General features: G+C 41.2%; 1 protein-coding gene across 2 annotated transcripts in view; it reads left to right on the forward strand.

Annotated features, from left to right (window-relative positions):
• The window catches only part of OSBPL8 (oxysterol binding protein like 8), a 190,503-nt gene that overhangs the window by 74,800 nt on the left and 95,433 nt on the right, over positions 1-20,270 (forward strand). The window contains exon 3 of one of the 2 annotated variants that reach the window (XM_077832720.1): positions 13,268-13,405. In XM_077832720.1, the coding sequence (XP_077688846.1) occupies positions 13,315-13,405 (91 nt within the window). In that variant the 5' untranslated portion in view covers positions 13,268-13,314. Of the gene's footprint in view, positions 1-13,267; positions 13,406-20,270 lie in introns of those variants that run through there. The other variant, XM_077832714.1, reaches the window with a different exon arrangement.

Consider the following 20,270-nt stretch of genomic DNA (forward strand, 5'->3'; position numbering starts at 1 on the left):
TGTAGCCATTCTGTTTTTCCCATGGGATGTAGGGCAAACTTTTTTGGCTACTTTGTCCAGAAACCTAGTTGATATTTCCTGCAAAAGAATTTCATCAAAGACATAATCTCTGGATCCCTGAGGGCTCAAGCTTTCCCCTCTTCCCTGGTGTGTCTGTTCCAGAATGTGGTGACCTTTTACAGCTTTTCAAGTTGGAGAATTAGATTCTATATATACAAATCCTCCTCCTCTGATTTTATGTGCAGGGGTGGGACTGAAAATACATATGGGCAATCAAGTTTTCTCAAGTGGTTTTTAAGATATTAAAAACTATCATTGTACACCTTATTCATATGCAAACTTGCAGTGGTTTGACTAATTAAACATACATTTTTTAACCAATTTAGGTAAACCTTTTCAAGTTTGCATAGAAATAAGGTATAGAATGATAGTTTAAATGGGTTTTTTAAGATATTCAGAACTAAGGATTATTAAAGCCATTTTCCAACAGTTCTAGTAGACTCTCTGTTGGTTTAGTTTGTTTTTCTCTTACAGAAAACTTCAACTTTTCATTACCCTCCCCCCCGCCCTCCCCCCCCCGCAAACAAATCAGTTTTTAGTTCAAATCTCTAAACATACATAGAAAGAAGAGACTGTGGATCATGTTTAGTTGAAACTCCAGTTTTCCGGTTGAATAAGTTTTTGACTGAAAATTTTCAAGCAGCCTTAATATCAATACACAAACTTGTACTAGTTTAAATAACTTGTTCTAACTGATACATATTTGTATGAGGACAAGTCTTTAGTAGGTGAATTCGTATGCAGGCATAAAATATTTTTAAAACAAATGTTTGGTACTTGGACATTTGTGTTACCGGCTAGTATTTGAATTCAGGATCACTTACCCCTGCAACAGTTGAACATTACAGGTATCCTAAAGTAGTCTTTAGACTGCCACTTTTCTGTATTGTTTTAGCAGATACTCAATCTTCTTTTGCAGGAAAAATCCCTGACAGTAGGTCCTGACAGGCTTAAAATCTTTCCTTTCAGTTTTTAAAATGTCATTCTTAAGGTAACATGTGTATTCTGTCAATGATTTGTGATAGTTTAGTATATAATTTAAAATTTAGTTTATAGTACATATTAAATTGTTCAGTTCTTTTTCCATTCTTTTTCCATCAAGAGCTTAGGGTTTATGTTTCTGTTATTTATCCTGATCACAAATGCATCAAACCAGAAAGTAATTTCACACAACAAAACAGGTAGTAGGTCTAATTTTAGGCTTACCCTTCTTTAAAATGAGCTTAAACCTGAAGGAACGACTATCTAAAGACTTTCTTGTGTGTAATCAGGGTTATGGTTGCTGTCTCTAGTGACAGTTCTTTTTGCTTTTTGCTCCTTTTAAACTTGCAAAGCCAAAACAGCAGTAGGAGAAGAAGTGCTCAACATGAGCTAATTCAGTGAAGGTGGTGGGACTTGCACAGGTGTTAGGGGGGCCTAATTTGACCACTAAAAGCTTTTTTTTTTACTGGTGACCATGTGAGAGAGAACCAAGCTTGACTCTGAGTGTAGGTTGTTTGCAGAGATGGCAGTTTAAAAAATAATAATAAATAAAATGAGCATGTTTAATATAGAAATCATGGAGAGAAAATAACAGAATCCCTGGTGCTATTTTGTTCACTTCTCTGAGCCTGTCAATTTAGGTAAAAGTCTATCCTGATATTTTATCCCTTTAGGAGACTTATTACTGCAAATAACATATTTCAGTATGGACTCCAGATGATACAGATGACACATGAAGGATTCTGTGAAGTAAACAGAGGTCTCTTGTATCCAGAATAGATCCTGAAAAGAGGTTATCTTCAGTTAAGACTCTAGATTACAAATATATACTTTTGGTGTTGTTCAGTGTAGATGCACTGTATCTCTAGTTCAGGCTGGTGCTTGGGCAGCGTGGAATCCAATCTATCAGTATAAACACTGTGTTCATTGGTGAAGATCAGGAACAGAGTTAGACTTGTGTTTCATCCTATAGCATAGGAGCTCTTTGTATCAGTCCAAGGGTTAACCACACAGTGCTAAAATATTTCTATAAAAGGTCTTAGTCATCTCAGGTGACCAGCTCTCCTGCTCCATGCTGTATAATTCTAATGTTGTTACTTGGTCAAGACAGTACTTGAGAGGTAGGTAGTGGTGTAAAGACTGCTACTGTGCTTTTTCACTGTATATTTCACCACTATGAGAGTACAGACCATCCGCAGGGGTTCTCGCAACAAATTTTTTGGTGGCCTCTGTGTGCGGCCACCAGCTCTTGCTTGTGGCCGCACTGACACTTTCTCCTAAAATACTTTATTAACTTTAGGAAAAACAAATAAATAGCACATATACGCATCCGCATGATTGTAATTTATTCATGGAGGTTTTTTTTCCCCAGACTCAATAAAAATATTACTGTGAGAAGTGATACTTGCATGTTAATATCACTTTTCTCAGCAAGTCCCAGGACAAATTACGCCCTGGATGGGGGACGGCAGGGGATTGGAAGTGGAGGCAGTGGAGGCCTGGGGCTATGGAGGGGTAGATTCTGGGACAGGAAGGCGGTGGGGTCCAGGAGTGATGGGGTGTGGAGGCATGGATGTGGAGCCCAGAGAAAGGAGGGTGGGTGGTGAGCCCCGCAGTTGTGCAGCCAGGTGTCGGTGCCCACAGCCAGAGCCCGGAGCTGGGGGTAGGAGCTGCACAGCTGAGGAGGGGGCCAGTGCCTGTGCCTGGAGCAGGAGCTGCATGGCTGGGACAGGGAGTTAAAGCCCAGGGACAGTGCTGACTGCCAGGAGGCTGAAGCTAGCACCTGCTGCCACGTGCCTGGGGATCAGCGCACGCCCGGGGCCAGTGCTTGCTGCCACGTGCCCAGGTATCAGTGCCCACTGCCACGGGGCTGGGACTATGAGTCAGTGGCCAGGTCTGGGGGTTGGAGCACGTGACTGGGGGTCGGTGCCCGGGGCCAGCTGCCACTGGGTCAGGGATCGGTGCCTTGGGTCAGCACTGTGTGGCCAGAGACAGGGATTGGAGCCTGCTGCTGCGTGGCCAGGGGTTGGAGCCTGAACTGAAGCCCCATGGCCAAAGGCCAGGGCTGCGTGGCCAGAGCTGGGAGTTAGCGCCTGAAGCCTCATGGCTGGAACCCTGGTCCGCACAGCCAGGCTCCCTAAGTCCCGCCTCTGGAGCCTGCCTCCCAACCACCCCGGGGCTGAAGCCTGAGCCTCATTGCCTCCCCCCCCCACCCCCAGGTAGATAACTCCCTGTACTCCTGCAGTGTTGTCCCCCACCTGTCTCCAGGGGCCATGCAGGGCTGTGCATCCAGGAGGAACAGAGAAGGAAGGGGGAGGGGCAGACGCTTTGCGCTCCCCCCCCCCCCCAAATCACTGCTCAGGAAGCTGTTGTGGCTGCATGGAAACCCCCTGGTTGCCATATTTGAGAAACGCTGATTGATTAAGAAGCTTAAGTTGCAGAATCCTCTCATTGCTGTATGTTTGTTCATTAGTACTTTGTTTCCCATCGCTCCCAACTCCCCCTTTTGCTTTAAAGCTCTTAGTGTGAACTGGCAGATGCAGCAGAGTGGTGCTGATCAGGAAAGGCTTGGTGTTCTGACTCATTATCAGACTGAATTAATTCTTACACCGTTGCTGTATTACTGCATGCCTCTCTGCTGTTCTGTTGCCCTTGGCACTTTCTCAAATCTAAAAACAGTAAGGTAATATAATCCCATTTGCGATGATAACATGTATTATGTTCCCATTTTAGGTATGCTATCGTACTGTATTAAGCAGTTAAAGAGAAACCGACTTGATATATGTCCAGTTTTTTAAAAATGAGTTTGATACTACTTCAGTCCCCAAGTTTCCTTTAACTTCTGGGGGTTTCGTTCTCACATTCCCCTATTTAAAAACATGTTCTTTCTCTCACCTGATACTCTATGAAGGATCCAGGCAAACAGGGTGAAACTAACTGCCTGACTAAACAGGAAAAACTGAAATGGACTATACAGAATGTGCTTCCAAATGGGCCCAGTAAACAAACTGAAGAATTTGAAGTTGTTTCTTTTTTTACTGATCTTGTTACAATAGTAATGACATTTTTTGAACTGAGTATTAACCTCTCCAATTGGCACAGGAACCCCCATCGCTAACTAGGGATGTGGCCATGTTCTTCAGGAGGCAAGAGACTCCTTCTGATACACCCTCACAGACTTGGGAGCTTCTGGGGGTGACATGGGCTCATTTTTGCTGACATGGAGGCAAACCTGATACCCTTTTTAAAATATGGCTAGAGTTTGCCATTGGCAGTGAACATTGGGTAGGGTTCTGGTTGGGCTTTCCAAAGCATTGGATTTTATACTTTTTTTTAATTTGAAAAAAGTTAGTCAGATGTGCAACAGTGCTGTTTAAATCATGCACACAAAACTAGACTAGGAAAGAGCTAAAATTGAAAAGATAAACTATAGTTTAGCAGAGGAGCAATTGGGGATATCTTTTCCCCAATAGCGGGCATGTCACTATGCTTGTTTTATCCTTTGATCCCACCATTAAGTTTCTTTTAAAATGGTAAGCACTTGGGGACAGGGATGGATCATATCTTATATCTATACAGCACCCAGCCCAAGGGGTCCTGATCCTGACTGGGGCTTTGGATACGAATGGAATATAAATGATTAATAATACAAGTCAAATTACCCCCCCATCCCCAAAAAAGTGAGGTGGGGTGGGCTGTTATTTTATAACTACTCCATCCTCCTGCAGTGATTACAACGATATATAATTCAATGGAGACTTAGGTGGGAGGAAATTTGTGTTACAGCTTACAGTTCTTTGGAGATGCACGGAAACAATGCTTCTTGTTTAACTCTTGTTTCCATTGTTTGTCTTGTTTCCTACACTGGAAAAATATGCTGTGTGATGGGTACCTGTGCTTACTGAACTAAAACACTGAGGCTTCTAAAATAATAATTTTGCATCAATGGTTATGCTTGGATGCATCATACTAGTGGGTGCTGCACATTTAATGAGCTTTTAGGAATGTTTGTGTTTGCATGTACAATTTGAGAAAAATGATCTGTTGTTTTAGGTGGATTGTCCTAGAATACGAACTCTTTCATAGGACGTTGTGGTTTTCTGAAACAAACTTAACTATAGATCTTGAGACACGTTCTGTTGTAATGAGAATACTAAATTGCTGAATGTCTTTCAGAAGACCTACTTTTGCCTATCTAAAAAGGGATGTTAGCTGCTCACTAACTGTATCCAAGCTAATAATGGCTTCCTATAAGCATATTTGTCAGTTTTGTTGCTTCAACGTTGTTTTGTTTCTGAACTGTTAAGTCCTTTTGAAGTCTTCCCTTAATATTGATGTGCATGTTGTATTTTAGTGATAAACTAACTCTGTTTTCGTTGTGCTTCCTCTTTCCTTTTGCTGCTGTTGCTGACGTCTCTGCGCATTTTGCTTCTTCCTGGCCTGGACTTTTTTTGTTCGCTGTTCTTCGTTCTCCAATTACATTGCACTTGCAGAATCATGGTGAGATCAAAGACTCTCATGGACCATCAAGTAAGTGACTAACTTCTTCTATAGGATGTTTGGGCATATTAGGCAAGGTCACCATCTTCTTGTGTGAGCACATGGGCCAGTGGACATAACACTAAGGTTTCATGTGTGTCATGACCTAACTGAAGAACTGAGATAACAAGGACAACAACTGTTAGAGAAATACTTTATTCTGCTTGTTGATCTTGTTTGTAGGTATATGGTAAATTTAAAAAAACACCACAATTCATAGGAAGTGTTGTTCTTCTTCAGTCATGGCTAGAAAAATACAAATCCTTTGAACACTCCACTGGAGTTCTGAAGTTAAAATGGAAATATTTATCACTTGAAAAGAAAGGACTGTCTTTTCACTCTGTTTGTAGAGTGCCTAACGCAGCTGGGCTCTAATCTGAGTTGGGGCCTCCAAGTGCAACCGTAATATAAACAATAAAAAGGACAGGTAGAAGCAGCTTGTTTTATTTTAAGCTAGTACAGTGATAGGGCAGTGTTTGCTTTCAGTACCTTGTTGTCCAATTAATTTTAATAAAAAGTCCTCTCACATCCTGAAGTGTGAATAAAAAGAGGTATCCCAACATGCAAGGGAGACTAGTTTGGATGCATTATTACTAAAATACCATTTAATAAAAAGCCATTGACCTATGGGAATGCTACTGTTAGAAAATTTTCAAATCAGTTTGGGGTTTTGTATATTGCTTTTTCCTTCAAACTGTTAAAGTGAAATGAAGTAAGTTATCTACTGCTGAAAACGATTTGCAAATACTGTTATCTTCAGTCACATGCAGATGGGTAGGTCGGTTTTAATTTAGTTTAAGGTGTTAGATGTACTTTCATTTTTACCGTGGTGCCACCTTTTTGTTCCTCACAGAATTTTATTTTTAGTTCTTGTAGCAGCACCAGCTCACTATTCTGGTCATGGGCTAACTGCGGCCTCAGTTTCTCTTTACTCAGTCTGGTTCTCCCAATTTTGTAGCCTGGTTTTGTTGCTGTGGTGACTTGGCCCTCCGGCAAAATCATTAAAGAAAAATTTCATTCTTTCCAGGGTATCCAAGTCCAAATAAACACAAAACAGAATCTTCGGCCAGTCTCAAGCTAGGCCCACCCCTCCTTCCTAAAGTTCAGTCTTCTCAGCTGATCTTTTCCTGGGCTTTTTTGAGTCTTGCCTTACTGTTTACCAACAGCAACTCCCAGGGCTTTTTACTAGGATTCACCATTCTCTGTCTTGAGTCTCTCCCCTGGCTTCTGCTTTCTCTCCATCCCACAATGCCTGCTTGTCATGCGACTTTGCTTATTTTGTCCAGGGGTTGGGGAATGCAAGCTAAGATGGGTTGGCCCGGTTAAAGGACCAGTCATCCTGGGACTTGTAAGATTCATAGATTTCAGGGGCACAGAGGGCCATTGTGATCATCTGGTCTGCTCTCCTATGTGACACTTCCCCAAAATCCATCCTAGAGCATGTCTTTTAGAAAAACATCCAATCTTGATTTAAAAAGTGTTAGAGAGAATCCACCATGACTCTTGGTAAATAAGAGGGCTGGAACTGGCAATGAAAGTTCCCAGCAAAGCTTCCACATGACAGACTGGAGACCTTGAGAGCGTTGAATTTGTCTCCTCTAAAGTTTCTGTTTTTGAAGGGGTTTTGAAAAAACCCATCTTTTGAGCATGAGGTCGGAAGTTTAGATTTTCACATCTCATTTGAGGTTTCATTGAATGTGCATTGTGAAGAGATTTGGCCAGTTGTCATATCCTTTAACCTGAAGTTCAAAAGAGATGTGTTTATGTTGAGGATGGGGGTTTGGTGAGAAAAGATGTTTCATTTCTAAGACTAACTACCTCAAGGTGTCTGTGGGCCATGTTTTGTCATGGCTTTTTGTTGCAAGACGACAGCTCTTCAGTTAATTGCCTTGAAAGGTCTTCACTCCAGAGGCCTCCTGTAGAAAAAGGGAAGTTGCTAAACCAGAGAATGGAACACTAATTACTTTAGCTAAAATACTTTGGAGAGCCAGTAGAAATTTCTTTGGGCATAAGCTTTCGTGAGCTACAGCTCACTTCATCAGATGCATGCAGTGGATCAGTATACTTTTCCAAGCACTAGTTCAGTTTCAGTGAACACCAAGGGAAAATGAGAGGATCAGGAGCTTGCATGTAGTTCATACAGCAAATTCAAACTGAAGATGAGACAAGTCTCAAATAAAGGGAAATCAGATTCTAAGGCTTGGGCCTGATTATTATAAAGGACTGTTTGGTGGCACTAAGTACTTGAGGCTTAATCTTTGAAGGATGCGTTCTAGGAAGGCGTGTGCTTAAATTGCTGCTGATTAATGCATTAGGCATTTTTTTTAAGAAATTCAAATTACTGATGTCTTATTAACACTTGTTCTCTGATATTCTGTTACATCTCTAGTTTTCACTTCCCATCTCATGAGCTAGAGACAGTGGTACAAGAGATCTCTTAAAGGCTTTGATTACATGAGAATTTTATGTATTTTAAATTACAGACTCTGCTTAATATAGGCTGGAACTGGAATGTTGTTTAAATATGGAGTTTGGGGATTCTGATATATTAGTGTTCACTGGAGTGAAGCCTTTTATATATTGAAGCATTGCAAACTCCTGTGATGTGATTTCTGTTGAGTAGCATAGTATCTGGTATTTCTCTTAAATTCCTAGTTCTTGGAGTCCTCTTTTTACTTTTTTTAATGAAAGCTGAGATTCTCATGTAAAGTAAGTTTCTAGGCCTCAGAGCTGCAAAGAAAAGCTTGAAAATGTTGAACCCTAAACCCTTAAACACCAGAAGGAAAATAAAAATAACCTAAAATGTATTTTTTTTTAAACCTCATCCTAAAAATCTTGTTTTAAAGCCAATCTCATAACTTTCCTTCGGCAGGCTGTTATGCTTTCTTGAGTGCTCAGGGTTGACAGTGCTGGGCATAGGATTTTATTGGAATCCATTGTGGCACTGAGTTTCCAATGCATTATATTAAAGATCTCTTTCTATATTCTCAATATCGAAACAAATGAAAAAGTAACTTGCCATTTCAGATACTTAAAATAGCTTCTACTGCAGAATCTGTGCAAATTTGACATAAAGACTCTAATTTGTAATTTTTCATTTCAATTCTTCATTTCATATCTTCTGTTATTGACTTGCTGTGAACTAGCATCCCAACAGCTGATCAGAGGCAAGTGTGAGGAAACGGAAAAAGGTAAATAAAAATGTTCTTAAAACAGAGTTGTTGGCCTAGCCCAGTGGTCTTACTGGCGTTGGAATGTTCCCTCATGTGGGGATCAGAGCTTAAGACCAGAACTTAGTCTCTTACTCCTCATCTGCAAGGACCTAGGTGTAACACTCTTCGTATCTGGTGCTGGGGCCGGAGAAGTAAGGAGAACAGTAAGTTGAAATGCTATCTATCGAGTAGGGGGAGAGAATGACATTGTGGTGAAGGAAATTCAATTCGTAGCTCTGGCATAGACTTGCTGAATGGCTTTGGGTGAGTTATTTAATCTTGCCATGTCTGAATTCCCCATCTGTATAACGCTGTCCTATTTCACATGGATACTGTGACCATAATCCAATGTTTGAGGCACTGGATGCTGTGGTGTCTAAGCAGGACTCAGAGTTAATTAACAAAATTGCAGTTAGAGCTCAGTTTTGAAATGCTTCCTAACCTCCATTTTAGGGCCCTGAATCCTGTAGACATCATGAACTTTTTGAGTTTGAGTTGGTGTCCAAATATACTTACAGCTAAACTGAACTAGCATCTCCTCTGAGTTGGTCTAAATCTTTATATATTCAGTATTAAAAACTGTTAGGGGCCTGCCATCGTGATGGGGGCCACCACTCTTTAAAAGGAAGATATTAACATTGTTTCTTGCTTAAACTGCTGGATAATCAGATTCCCAAGTCTAAAATATGTTGAAGGAAGATCCTCCTGGTTTTCTTTGATCACTGGTATGCTATTTATGGGAGCTGATATTTACTGATTTTGATGATGCTCTGATCCACCATAACTCACCTTAACAGGGTGCAATGAAGGTATGGATTTTATTTAGATGGTCTATGCCCTATAAATAATGCTAGACTGCTTCTGCATAAGTAGTATTAAGCTTGAGGTATTAAAACTTTCTAGGATAGTTGATATCATTGTACCATACTGTCATACTGTCAGCCATACTGTCTTACGTAACTGAAATGTTGTACAGAGCTTAGTGGGCCAGCTTGTTGACTATATAGCAATTTGTATTGGAAGGAGTGTTTTTTAAACTAGGATTTGCGAGCTCATAGACCCTTGGAACTGCTATTTAAAGCTTAGTAGTTTTCATTGATACTTCAAAAATACAAGTTCCAAACTGCAGGAATATTGGACAGCTCATTTCATGAAAGGATCATGTCCTGTGTACAATCTTTAATTTTGTTGTGATGCCAGTCCTTCAGTACAAAGCTGCAAGGGGAGTTGAAATAAATTAGTTCAGTGTCTTCAAAATGAGGGCCTACTTTAAATGGTAACACTCCGTGTTCATTATACCAGTAACTAATTTTTGTTTCCTTTCCTAGCACTCTTATTCCTTTTTAAACTCCTCAGTATGATTTCTTTGGTTCCAAACATGTTAATGGCCTGTTTTGGGAATTGTTCCATTTACTTACCTTAGTACATAGCTTTTGAAAATATTCATTTTGATTATTTTTGAATTCTTGTTTCCGTTTAAAGTGAACTAGGCTGTTTCTTAAGTGTTTCCAAAAGAGCTTTGTACCAATTAGGATTCAAAAGCTTCTGGGTACTGCCCATCGCAGACATACAGGGCATAATTTTACCAAGATGCTCAAGAACTTGATGCTCCCATTGACTTCAGTTGGAGTTGTAGATATACAGCACTTCTGAAAGTCAGGGCCTTAATAAAAGCTACTTGTTATAACAGAATAAGAAGTTGAGGCTCCCTTTGATCTTGCATAGGGTAAATGGCCCACACTGTCATCTGGCCTGCTTACCGGGCACATGCCAAAAGGAGAGCCCATAGCGATTGGGGGGGAAGGTTTGGGGATTTTCTGGAATAGACAAGACAGATGATTCCTAGCTTGTGCTTGCTGTATTACCTGCAATACAGGCAGAAGTCCACGTGCACTGAAAACTTTCCATTCACCTTCTTACTGTTCTGTAACACTATACTGAAAAATACCACTGGAGTTTAACAACTCTGAACCCCTTTCTCTTCTGTTGATCACTTTCAGCTTTACAGATTAACTTCTTTTTGAAGAGCCCCCTCAATTGAAGAGGCTAATGTTAAAGCTTCATAAGTGGAAATACAGTTAAAAGACAAAGTCCTTGCCTTGAAGCACATATAAACTGACTTAAACACATACACTATACCACAGAACAGTTCAAAAGGAACGGTTTGCAAATATTTCCAGAGAATATCTTTGCAAGACTTCATGAGAGTGTGTGCCATCGCTGTTTCAGTATCTTGACTAGGTGAACTTTGCAGTGGTACTACAACACTGTATGTGTTGGGTACGTCGCAAACTTCAAACTTTCAACAGGGTGGGTGGCGGTAAACTTTTCCTTAAAACATGACTGGTTTTTCTAAAGAAAGTACTAAATTCATCGATGAAGTTCTGTGTATTAGTGAGCCATGCACTATGAGGGATTAGCATTCTGAGTTACTGGTGACAGCTAACCAAGAGTATTCCTCATTATGTCTTAAATAAAAACTGAAAAGTAGCAACTACTACATCGATTTTTAAAAAGTTAGGAAAAGTTAAAAATATAATACTGGTAATATAAGTGCCCCCAAAGAGGTTCTTGGTTCAGATAAACTTACTTTGGCAATGTTTTGTGCAGTGTTACTTTGGTATGGTTATATAAATAACCAATTAATACTAAAAACCTGAGTGTCCTCCTTTGGAGTACATGTGATTTTGATTGATATATGTACACTGGACACACAATTGGAGGCAATTTGGACATTACAATGTCAAAATTGGAGAACTTGACGTGATTTTGCTTCCAGGAACCAGCAGAGGGCATTATAGTTCTATATGTGGCGACTCTCTTCAAATTGTCGGTTATTCCACTACATGTAATAGCAGAAATGAAATTGCAGCTCCATTGCAACAGTATGAAGGAAGAGATGTGAAAAACATTAAAAAAAGGCTTTTTTGGCTGAATCAAATGGCAGGAGAGGGGAATTATCTTTCAAAATTCTAGACTTTAATTGCTTATTTGTTATAAAACAAATTAAAATATATTATTTTAAAGAACAGTGTCATAATTTTTTCTTAGGACTGTTCATAATCCACCAAAGCTCTAAAGTGAAATTTTGTTTCCTTTATAGATCTTCTGCACCTTTGCATTTGCTTTTATGTTGGCTTATATGGTGGCTCTGGAGTACTGGCCTGCCAGTACTGATATGTTTGGATCTCTTGAAAAAGCATTTGATTTTTAACTCTACTCTTTCCTCCTTCCCCACTTAGGAGGAGGGAGAGGAAGTTCTACTTTTTCACCCAACTTTCCTGATCAGCAGGTCACATAAGTGTTTGTAGTTTGTCCAGAATAGAGCTATAAAGTGGGCACTCATACTGTTCTTTTACTCTTTATGCTATCTTCACTGGTCATTGCCACCTTAGTGATAATAATAATGAAACAAGCCATCACGCATCCATTCCTTGGAATGTCATGTCTGCAAAATTAAACTCCTAACCTGACATGGTTTAAAAGTACAGTTCAGAGGCTCAATCTGAAGAGACATGTGGAAATCTTAAGGCATCGTGAAGTCTGCAGCCAAGGGGCTCATATCTTCTTATTTTTGCAGCCTGTCATGTGGTGACTTGTTGAATTTGGCATCCTTTGTAATTTCCCAGTCTTCATTTTGGTGTTTATTTTCCCCCCTCCTTGTTTCATTAGTCATGACTACTCGTTCCAATAACACCCACAGTGTACCAGCCACTGTACTATTACGGAAGAAGGGTACAGTCACTACCCTGAACAGCTTATAGGTGAATACAAGTAAAGTGGTCGTTGATTACTGGCCACTTATTACTACAGCATTTACTCTATAAAGCTTTTTAAAAAGATGTTCAATTTCCCCCTCATCCCTCCCATTGTTGGCAAACTTCATGGGAGAAATTTCTATTTTTATTCACTTGTGCTTTTTAATCTCTCTCCATTGCTCCTCTGCCCATTCCCTCACCAGAGGGCTACATATTTGCTATGGTAATGTGCGTCCATTGATAGCTTTTAGGAACAAACATATGGTCTTGCAACTGAGACACTTGAGCTGGCGAGCTGCAGCCATGGCCTGTGCTGTACTAAGGATTCCCACAGACTGGATCCAGGGGGAAGCTGGATTTCAAGTGTTACCCCTCCACCCGCCAATTTACCTACAGGAATATGTTTTGCAATGGAGTAGTATAGAGGATTCTAGGCCACACAGCTTTCCTGATTCCCAATACTCTTTTCCTCTGCTGTATGCTTCACTCTCCCAGACCATTGTCTATTCACCCTGACCACCGCAACCAATTCGCCGGTTGGGAAATTCCTTAGCCTGTTTGAGAGGAAAGAGCACCTGTGGGTTAGAAAATGAAGGTCCCAAGGATTTAATCTGAAGGGCAGATTTTCAGTAATTAAAGATTATTTAATTGCTGTCATTTATTTACTTGTCATGCATAGATTTCTGTAGTCGAGTGACCATCCTTTTTATGTTCCAGCTGTGGTAACAAACGGTGATGAATCACACCTTCTGACTCCAGGAAAGATGAGCCAGCGCCAGGGGAAAGAAGCACATCTCACTCCAACCAAAGATCTACTCCAGCTGACGCTCAGTCCAGGAACTGTCCACAGCCATGGTAAGAGACCTCTACTTCTATTACTGAAGGGCTTAAAATATTCCAAACTTGGCAGTTGTTACCTATTCCAACCTAAGCATCAAACATTAGTTCGGTTCTTGACAAAATATTGCTTTCAGAAATGAGGTTTCAGAAAAGGGAAACTTGTCTAAGTACCCTGTAGTGTAAAAACTTCCAATATAATTAACTTAAATTATTCTGTTAGCCAAAGCAGATTGTATGCAATTCTTTGTACCACTAAAGTAAAAGTTGTTAATTGCACAACAGAAGAGGATTAAAGCATAGCTCATGATACTGTTTTACATAAAGTACACATTATGAATTGTGGAGAAATATTCCGTATTGTGATATTGAATAAAGGTGACCGCATATAATCTTGTAACTGCTATTTATGTCACATCTAAGCATTTTATGCAACAATGTTTATACGATACATTTGTAAAAGTGCTTCAAGAAAATGTAACTTGATGCAGAGAGATGTATTCATCATCAATTATACTGAGTGGCATGGCAGAATGTAGGACTGTCCTTGAAAAATCTAGGATATGGATGTGGTTATTTTTATCTGCGTGATAAGATATTTACACTTGTTACTTCATACACAACATGAGAAACATATCCCTTACTGGGATGTCATATGCAAGCTCAAATGATGGATTTAGTCTTATTTTCCAGCAGATGGAAACGTGAAACATCCCAAGCACTTCAACTAAACCACACTGTTTTAGGTAAAATATAAGAGATTTATTAACTGCAGAAAGATAGATTTTAAGTGATTATAAGTGGTAGGCATAAGAGTTCAGAGCTAGTTACCAAAGAAAATAAAAGATAAGCACACAATCTAAATCTTAAACCTTATTGCACTAGGCAGTATTTAGATCAAGCAGTTTTCTCACCCCACTGGATGTTGCAATGCTTAATACACAGGCCTTTCTTAAGCATGGACCAGTCTCTTCAGTTGAAGTTTTTGTCTTCTCAGTGTTTTTGTTGCTTCCAGCATAGGTGGGGGAGAAGAAAGGTGAATGCATGCTGTCACTGTTTTATATCCTTAGTCCATTTGCCTAGAAGACACTTGCCCAGCATATGCTGGTAGACTTTGCTGAGTCACTGGGTTAGGCAGTCCCCCTGGAGTCGTCTTTTGCAACTGAGTCATGGGGTTGAGCAGTTCCCATTGTGTGGTGCTTACACAACTGTCATTGAATTGTAAATCCCCTGATTACAATTCCCCTGCTGATTGATGGTCGTTGAACACCCTCCTAGGTGGGGGTCCTTTCTATGCCACTAGCAAATTTACAACATATTTTTAGTAACAACTCTATAGAAAAATCTCATAACTTGCACACTAACAATATACATATTTGGATGGAACAATGGGGTTCAGCAGATCATGACCTTTCATATGATACCTTACATGGCATGCTTTGTATAAAATATCACAACCATACATGAATGATGAATATGGAGGTTACAGGGTGCCATTTTGAGGTACAGTGTGTCACACATACCTGCCCACAGACAGGTTTCAGGCAATGAATGCTATCATATCTCATATCGTGAACGACCCACATGTACTAGTCAAGACATGCCTGTCTCTTCTGGGCCACATAGCTTTGTGCCTATGTTACCCCTTTCCACGAGACTTCATCTTTACTACCTCCAGACATGGCTCCATGCCTTGTACTCACCGAACCATCTCTCTTTGGACCTCAGGCTGAAGAATCTGGTGCTACTGTCCCTACTACGGTGGATGGACAACACGTCCCCCTTTCCCCTGGGTCACGTACTGCTGCGGGTTCCCCTTCTTCCCTCCTTTCCAAGCAAAATTATCATCACTGATGCTTCCCTAATAGGCTAGGGAGCCCATATGGACAACCGCACAGCACAAGACACGTGGACCCCTCTCGAGTCCAGGATGCACATCAACATGCTGGAACTTGGAGCAGTGCAAAGGCTGTGCAAATCATTTCTCCCACTCTTTCAATCTTCTCATATCCTCATCATGTCAGCCAACACCACCACAGTTTTCTATATCAACAAACAAGTGGGAGTGAACACCCTCGCTCTCTGCACAGAAGTGGTGAAGCTCTGGAACTGGTGCATCACACATCAAATTGCCCTATATGCAACTTACCTCTGGGAACGCAGAACGTGCTCGCGGACTTGCTCAGCAGACACTTTGCAAATGACCACGAATGGGAGCTTCACAATACGGTGCTATGCAATATCTTCAAACAATGAGGAATCCCTGCCAAGGACCCGTTTACTTTTCGGACCAACAGCAAATGCACTACGTACTGCTCCAGAGAAGGCATCGGCTGTCGCTCCCAGGGTGATGCTCTTCTACTCTCGTGGTCAGACCAACTCAACTATGTATTTCTTCCACTGTCACTCCTACCTCAATTTCTCCTCAAAATCCAATGAGACAGGGTGACGATCATCCTCAGGGCCCCCTTCTGGCCCAAACAGTTCTGGTTCCCCAATCTACTCCGCATGTCTTCTCGTCCCCTGATACCCATCCTGAACTTTCCTGATCTCCTCACCCAACTCAGTGGCAGAATCAGGCACCCTAATCCACATCTGCTCCTTCTCAGGGTGTGGTAATTCGATGGGCATCTACTCTAGAACGAGCATGCTCCTCAGCTGTACAAGACTTTCTCTCTAACAGCAGGAAGGACTCCACTAGACAATGCTACCGGGCTAAGTGGAGGCGCTTTTCCTCTTGGGCCCAACTTAAAGGAGCTCCACCAGAAGAGGTGGAAATCCCCCTGATTCTGGACTACATTCTATCCCTGAAGTCATCAGGTCTCGCCCTCAGCACGTTGACTGTCCACTTGGCTGCAATTAGCATATTCTATCCACTGGTGTAGAGAGCTTCTTTGTTTTTGCACACTCTAGATTTTGGAAGAGCCTACTCAGAACCTTCCCTCTCTGCCAAATGGTCATATCTCAATGGGACTTGAATTTGGTATTTTCAGGTTTAATGACTCCTCTCTCCCCCCGCCTGCTTGAGTCACTGGCAATCTCCTCCTTGTCCCTCCTTTCCATTAAAGTTGCCTTCCTGGTAGCTATCACTGCAGCGAGGAGAGTCAGTGAACTCTGTGCTATGATGGCGGACCTGCCATTCACAGTATTCCACAAGGGGAAAATTTCCTTATGTCTACACCCTAAATTTCTGCCAAGGTGATATCCCAGGTTAACTAAGCTATTCACTTATCTGTTTTTTTTCCAAAACCACATGCCTCCACACAAGAATGCTGGCTCCATTCCCTCAATGTCAGGCATGTGCTGACCTTCTACCTGCAGAGAACGAAACCTATCAGAAAGTCCCCTTCACTATTCATTGCAATAGCTGAGAGACTATGGGGACAGGCCATCTCCACCCAGAGACTCTCTTCTGGTGGATTTCTGACTGCATCAAACTCTGCTACCAGCTGTTGGGCCTACCTCCCCCTGCAGGGATACAGGCTCACTCCTCTAGAGCGCAAGCTACCACCATGGCCTCCCTCCGCGGCGTATCTCTCATAGACATAAGTAAAGCAAACGTGTGGAGTTGGGTGCACATCTTCACAACACTTTATACCCTGGTGCAAGACTTGGCAGTGGATGCTTCATTTGCTTCAGCTAGTAACGAAAGATGATAGGAAGGCAGAGCTGCTCAATGCCTACTTTGCTTCAGTCGTCTCACAAAAAATAACTAACATGTGACCAGATGATTAGGAAAGTTACCATAGACCATAAAGGGGAAAGGATGCAGATCAGGATAAGTAAAGAAGGTGTAAAAGATCTTCTGACCAGTTTAAATGAATTCAAATCAGTGGGGCCAGATGCTATTCACCAGAGGGTACTGAAGGAATTAGCTAAAGAAATCTCAGAGCCACTAGCAATAATATTTACAAACTCACGGATGACAAGAGAGGTGCTGGAAGACTGGAGAAGGGCTAACACAGTGCCCACCTTTAAAAAGGGGAGAAAGGGAGAACCGGGAAATTATAGACCAGTCAGCCTGACTTTGATACCTGGGAAGCTACTAGAGCAATGTATAAAACATTCAATTTGTTTGAATACTTGGAGGATGAAGGGGTGATCACTAGCAGCCAGCATGGATTTACCAAGAAGAAATCATGCCAAACCAGTTTGATTTCCTTCTTTGACAGGGTAACTGATTTGGTGGATAGGGGGAATGTGGTGGACACAATATACCTGGACTTCAGCAAGGCTTTTGACACAGTCCCACATGACATTCCGATAAATAAGATGGAAAAATGCAGGCTTGACAGAACTACTAGTAAGTGAATCCATAATTTGTTAAATAACTGTAAATAAAGGGTAACTATTAATGGAATGATGTTGGATTGGAGGGAGGTCTCAAGTGGGGTTCCCCAGGAATCTGTTCTGGGTTAGGTGTTTAACATCTTTATTAATGACCTAGATGGAGGTATAGAGAGCAGACTGATCAGATTTTCAGATGACACAAAGCTATTGGTGCTTGCCAGTACTTTGGAGGATAGAACTAAAATTCAGAGGGATCTTGATAAATTGGAGAATTAAGCTATAGACAACAAAATGAAATTCAACAAAGACAAATGTAAGGTGCTACACTTAAGGAAGAAAAACCAAATGCACAAATACAGAATGGGGGAAAACTGGATTGGCAGCAGCACTGCTGATAGGGAGTTGGGAGTTGTCGTGGATCACAACCTCAACATGAGTCAGCAATGCGATGCTGTTGCAAAAAAAGCAAATGCTATTTTAGGTTGCATTAACAGAGGCATAGCATAAAACTTATGGGAGGTGATTAGTACCACTCTACTTGGCACTGGTTAGGCGTCAGTTGGTTGGACTCACTGCTGAACTCAGCAGTACTGTGTCCAGTTTTGGTCATCAGTGTATAGAAAGGATGTAGCGAAACTGGAAAGGATCCAGAGGTGAACAACAAAAATGATCAAAGGGATGGAATGCAAGCCATATGAACAAAGGCTGAAGGAACTGGGTATATTTAGTTTGGAAAGAGAAGATTAAGTGGGGCAGGTATGATAGTGGTCTTCAAATACCTGAAAGGCTGCCATAAAAAACATGAAGAAAAGTTCTACTCTCTTGCCACAGAGGGCAGGACAAGAGGCAATGGGTTCAAACTACTGGATAGCAGATTTAGATTAAATCTTAGGAAAAAGAAGAGGAGGACAATGGAACAGACTTACAAGGTTGTGGAAACTTCTTCACTGGAGGTTTACAAAAGGAGGCTAGATAGACATCTGTCTTGGATGGTTTAGACACAACAAATCCTGCATTTTGACAGGGAGTTAGATTAGATGATCCTTGCAGTCCCTTTTAAACTTATGATTCTATTTTGCACGGTGGTCCTCCGCATGACCCTTCCATCATCATCCTTGCAACCTTCACCAACTTAGGTACTGCTTGTCAATCTCCATCAGTGGAATACAATAGGGACCATCACTTGAAGAAGAAAGGAGGTTACTTACCTGTAACTGGAGGTTCTTCGAGATATATGGTCCCTATCTGTATATCATTTCCCACTCGCTTTCCCCTCTGCTGTGGATCTCTCAGATTTGTGGTGAAGAAGGAACTGGAGATGTGTTTGGTCTACCCTGCCCTTTATCACCTTAGATAGAAGCATGAGGCAAGTCAGGACGCATGCGCGGACCAATGGATACTGCTTTCCAATTCTCTGACTCCGGTTGTGTGGTGTGCATGTGTAACCCTCTGTGGAATACAGATAGAGACCACACATCTCAAAAAATCTCCAGTTGCTGGTAAGTAACCTTGTCCTTTGAGACTAAATGAAGGTGTCAGGGAATTACCTCTGTTTCTGTAGAATAGGCCTGTGATGATTTACAGCCAAGTGGAGCAAATAAAATATGCATTGTGTGTTCAATGTGGAAGTCATCAATATGTGAGACTTGTTTATTTCTTCCCCCCTTCCTAGTCCCCAAAATGACTTGAAGCAAATAGCAAAATTTTTGAATCAAGTAATTCAAATTTAAGTAATTCCCTTCCAGGGAATGACTACTATGATACTTCAGTATATTAAATGTAGCTCAGGAGCCTTCTGTACCATTCCATCTATTATGATTTAGAAGAAATTAACAATCTCTGAGAATTTCCTCTCTCTGATGGATGGAAATCCTGACATCCATTCTGCAAGCATTAAACCCACGGGAATTCTTAGAGTTGTATGCAATGCTGATTCTTCTGGAGGGTGAATTTTAAGGTTCTCCCTGCTTGCCAAAATTTGTTTGATTTGTTAAATTCCTGCCTTTCTCCTAAGAATGACACCTTCCACTTGGGCAGTGTTGACCTCCAATGTGGAACTTCACTGGGACTGTCAAGTGGTCAGTTGAGTTTCACCCTAAATTTTACAGGCAATATATGACCGTTTCTTTTGGGGTAGGTGCTGTAAGTTGCCATCTTCTCATAGTCCTATTTACAAGAATGGGTACTGCTGTAGGCATTCTGCTATCTGCAATGGCAAAGTATATTAGAGAAGTCTAATTTCTTACCTGTCAAGTTTCTTTAAGTCCTCCTCTCACAGACAGCCATTTTTTCCCCTTGGACTCCCAGGATCTTTCTGCAGTAGATCTGTTGCAAATCTAAATCTGACAGGGTCAGTCTAACAAACCTTCCTGAGCATGCTATACCCCTTTAGTCTGAAATAGCCTGAATTTTTGTTGACCTTCTGGGCATGCTTCAAAGGACAGGTGTTCAGGTTCTTGGAGAAGGTAGATGGGGCAGAAAGAGATTTGTGTATGTGGCTGGCTGAGTTCCTATCAAATTGATCATTTAATGCTATTGAGATTTAATTATGTTGTTAATGGTGTGTTAGGATGGCTGTGGCCTTGGATAGGCA

Source organism: Eretmochelys imbricata, chromosome 1, assembly GCF_965152235.1.
Source record: "Eretmochelys imbricata isolate rEreImb1 chromosome 1, rEreImb1.hap1, whole genome shotgun sequence".
Classification (NCBI taxonomy): Eukaryota; Metazoa; Chordata; order Testudines; family Cheloniidae; genus Eretmochelys; species Eretmochelys imbricata.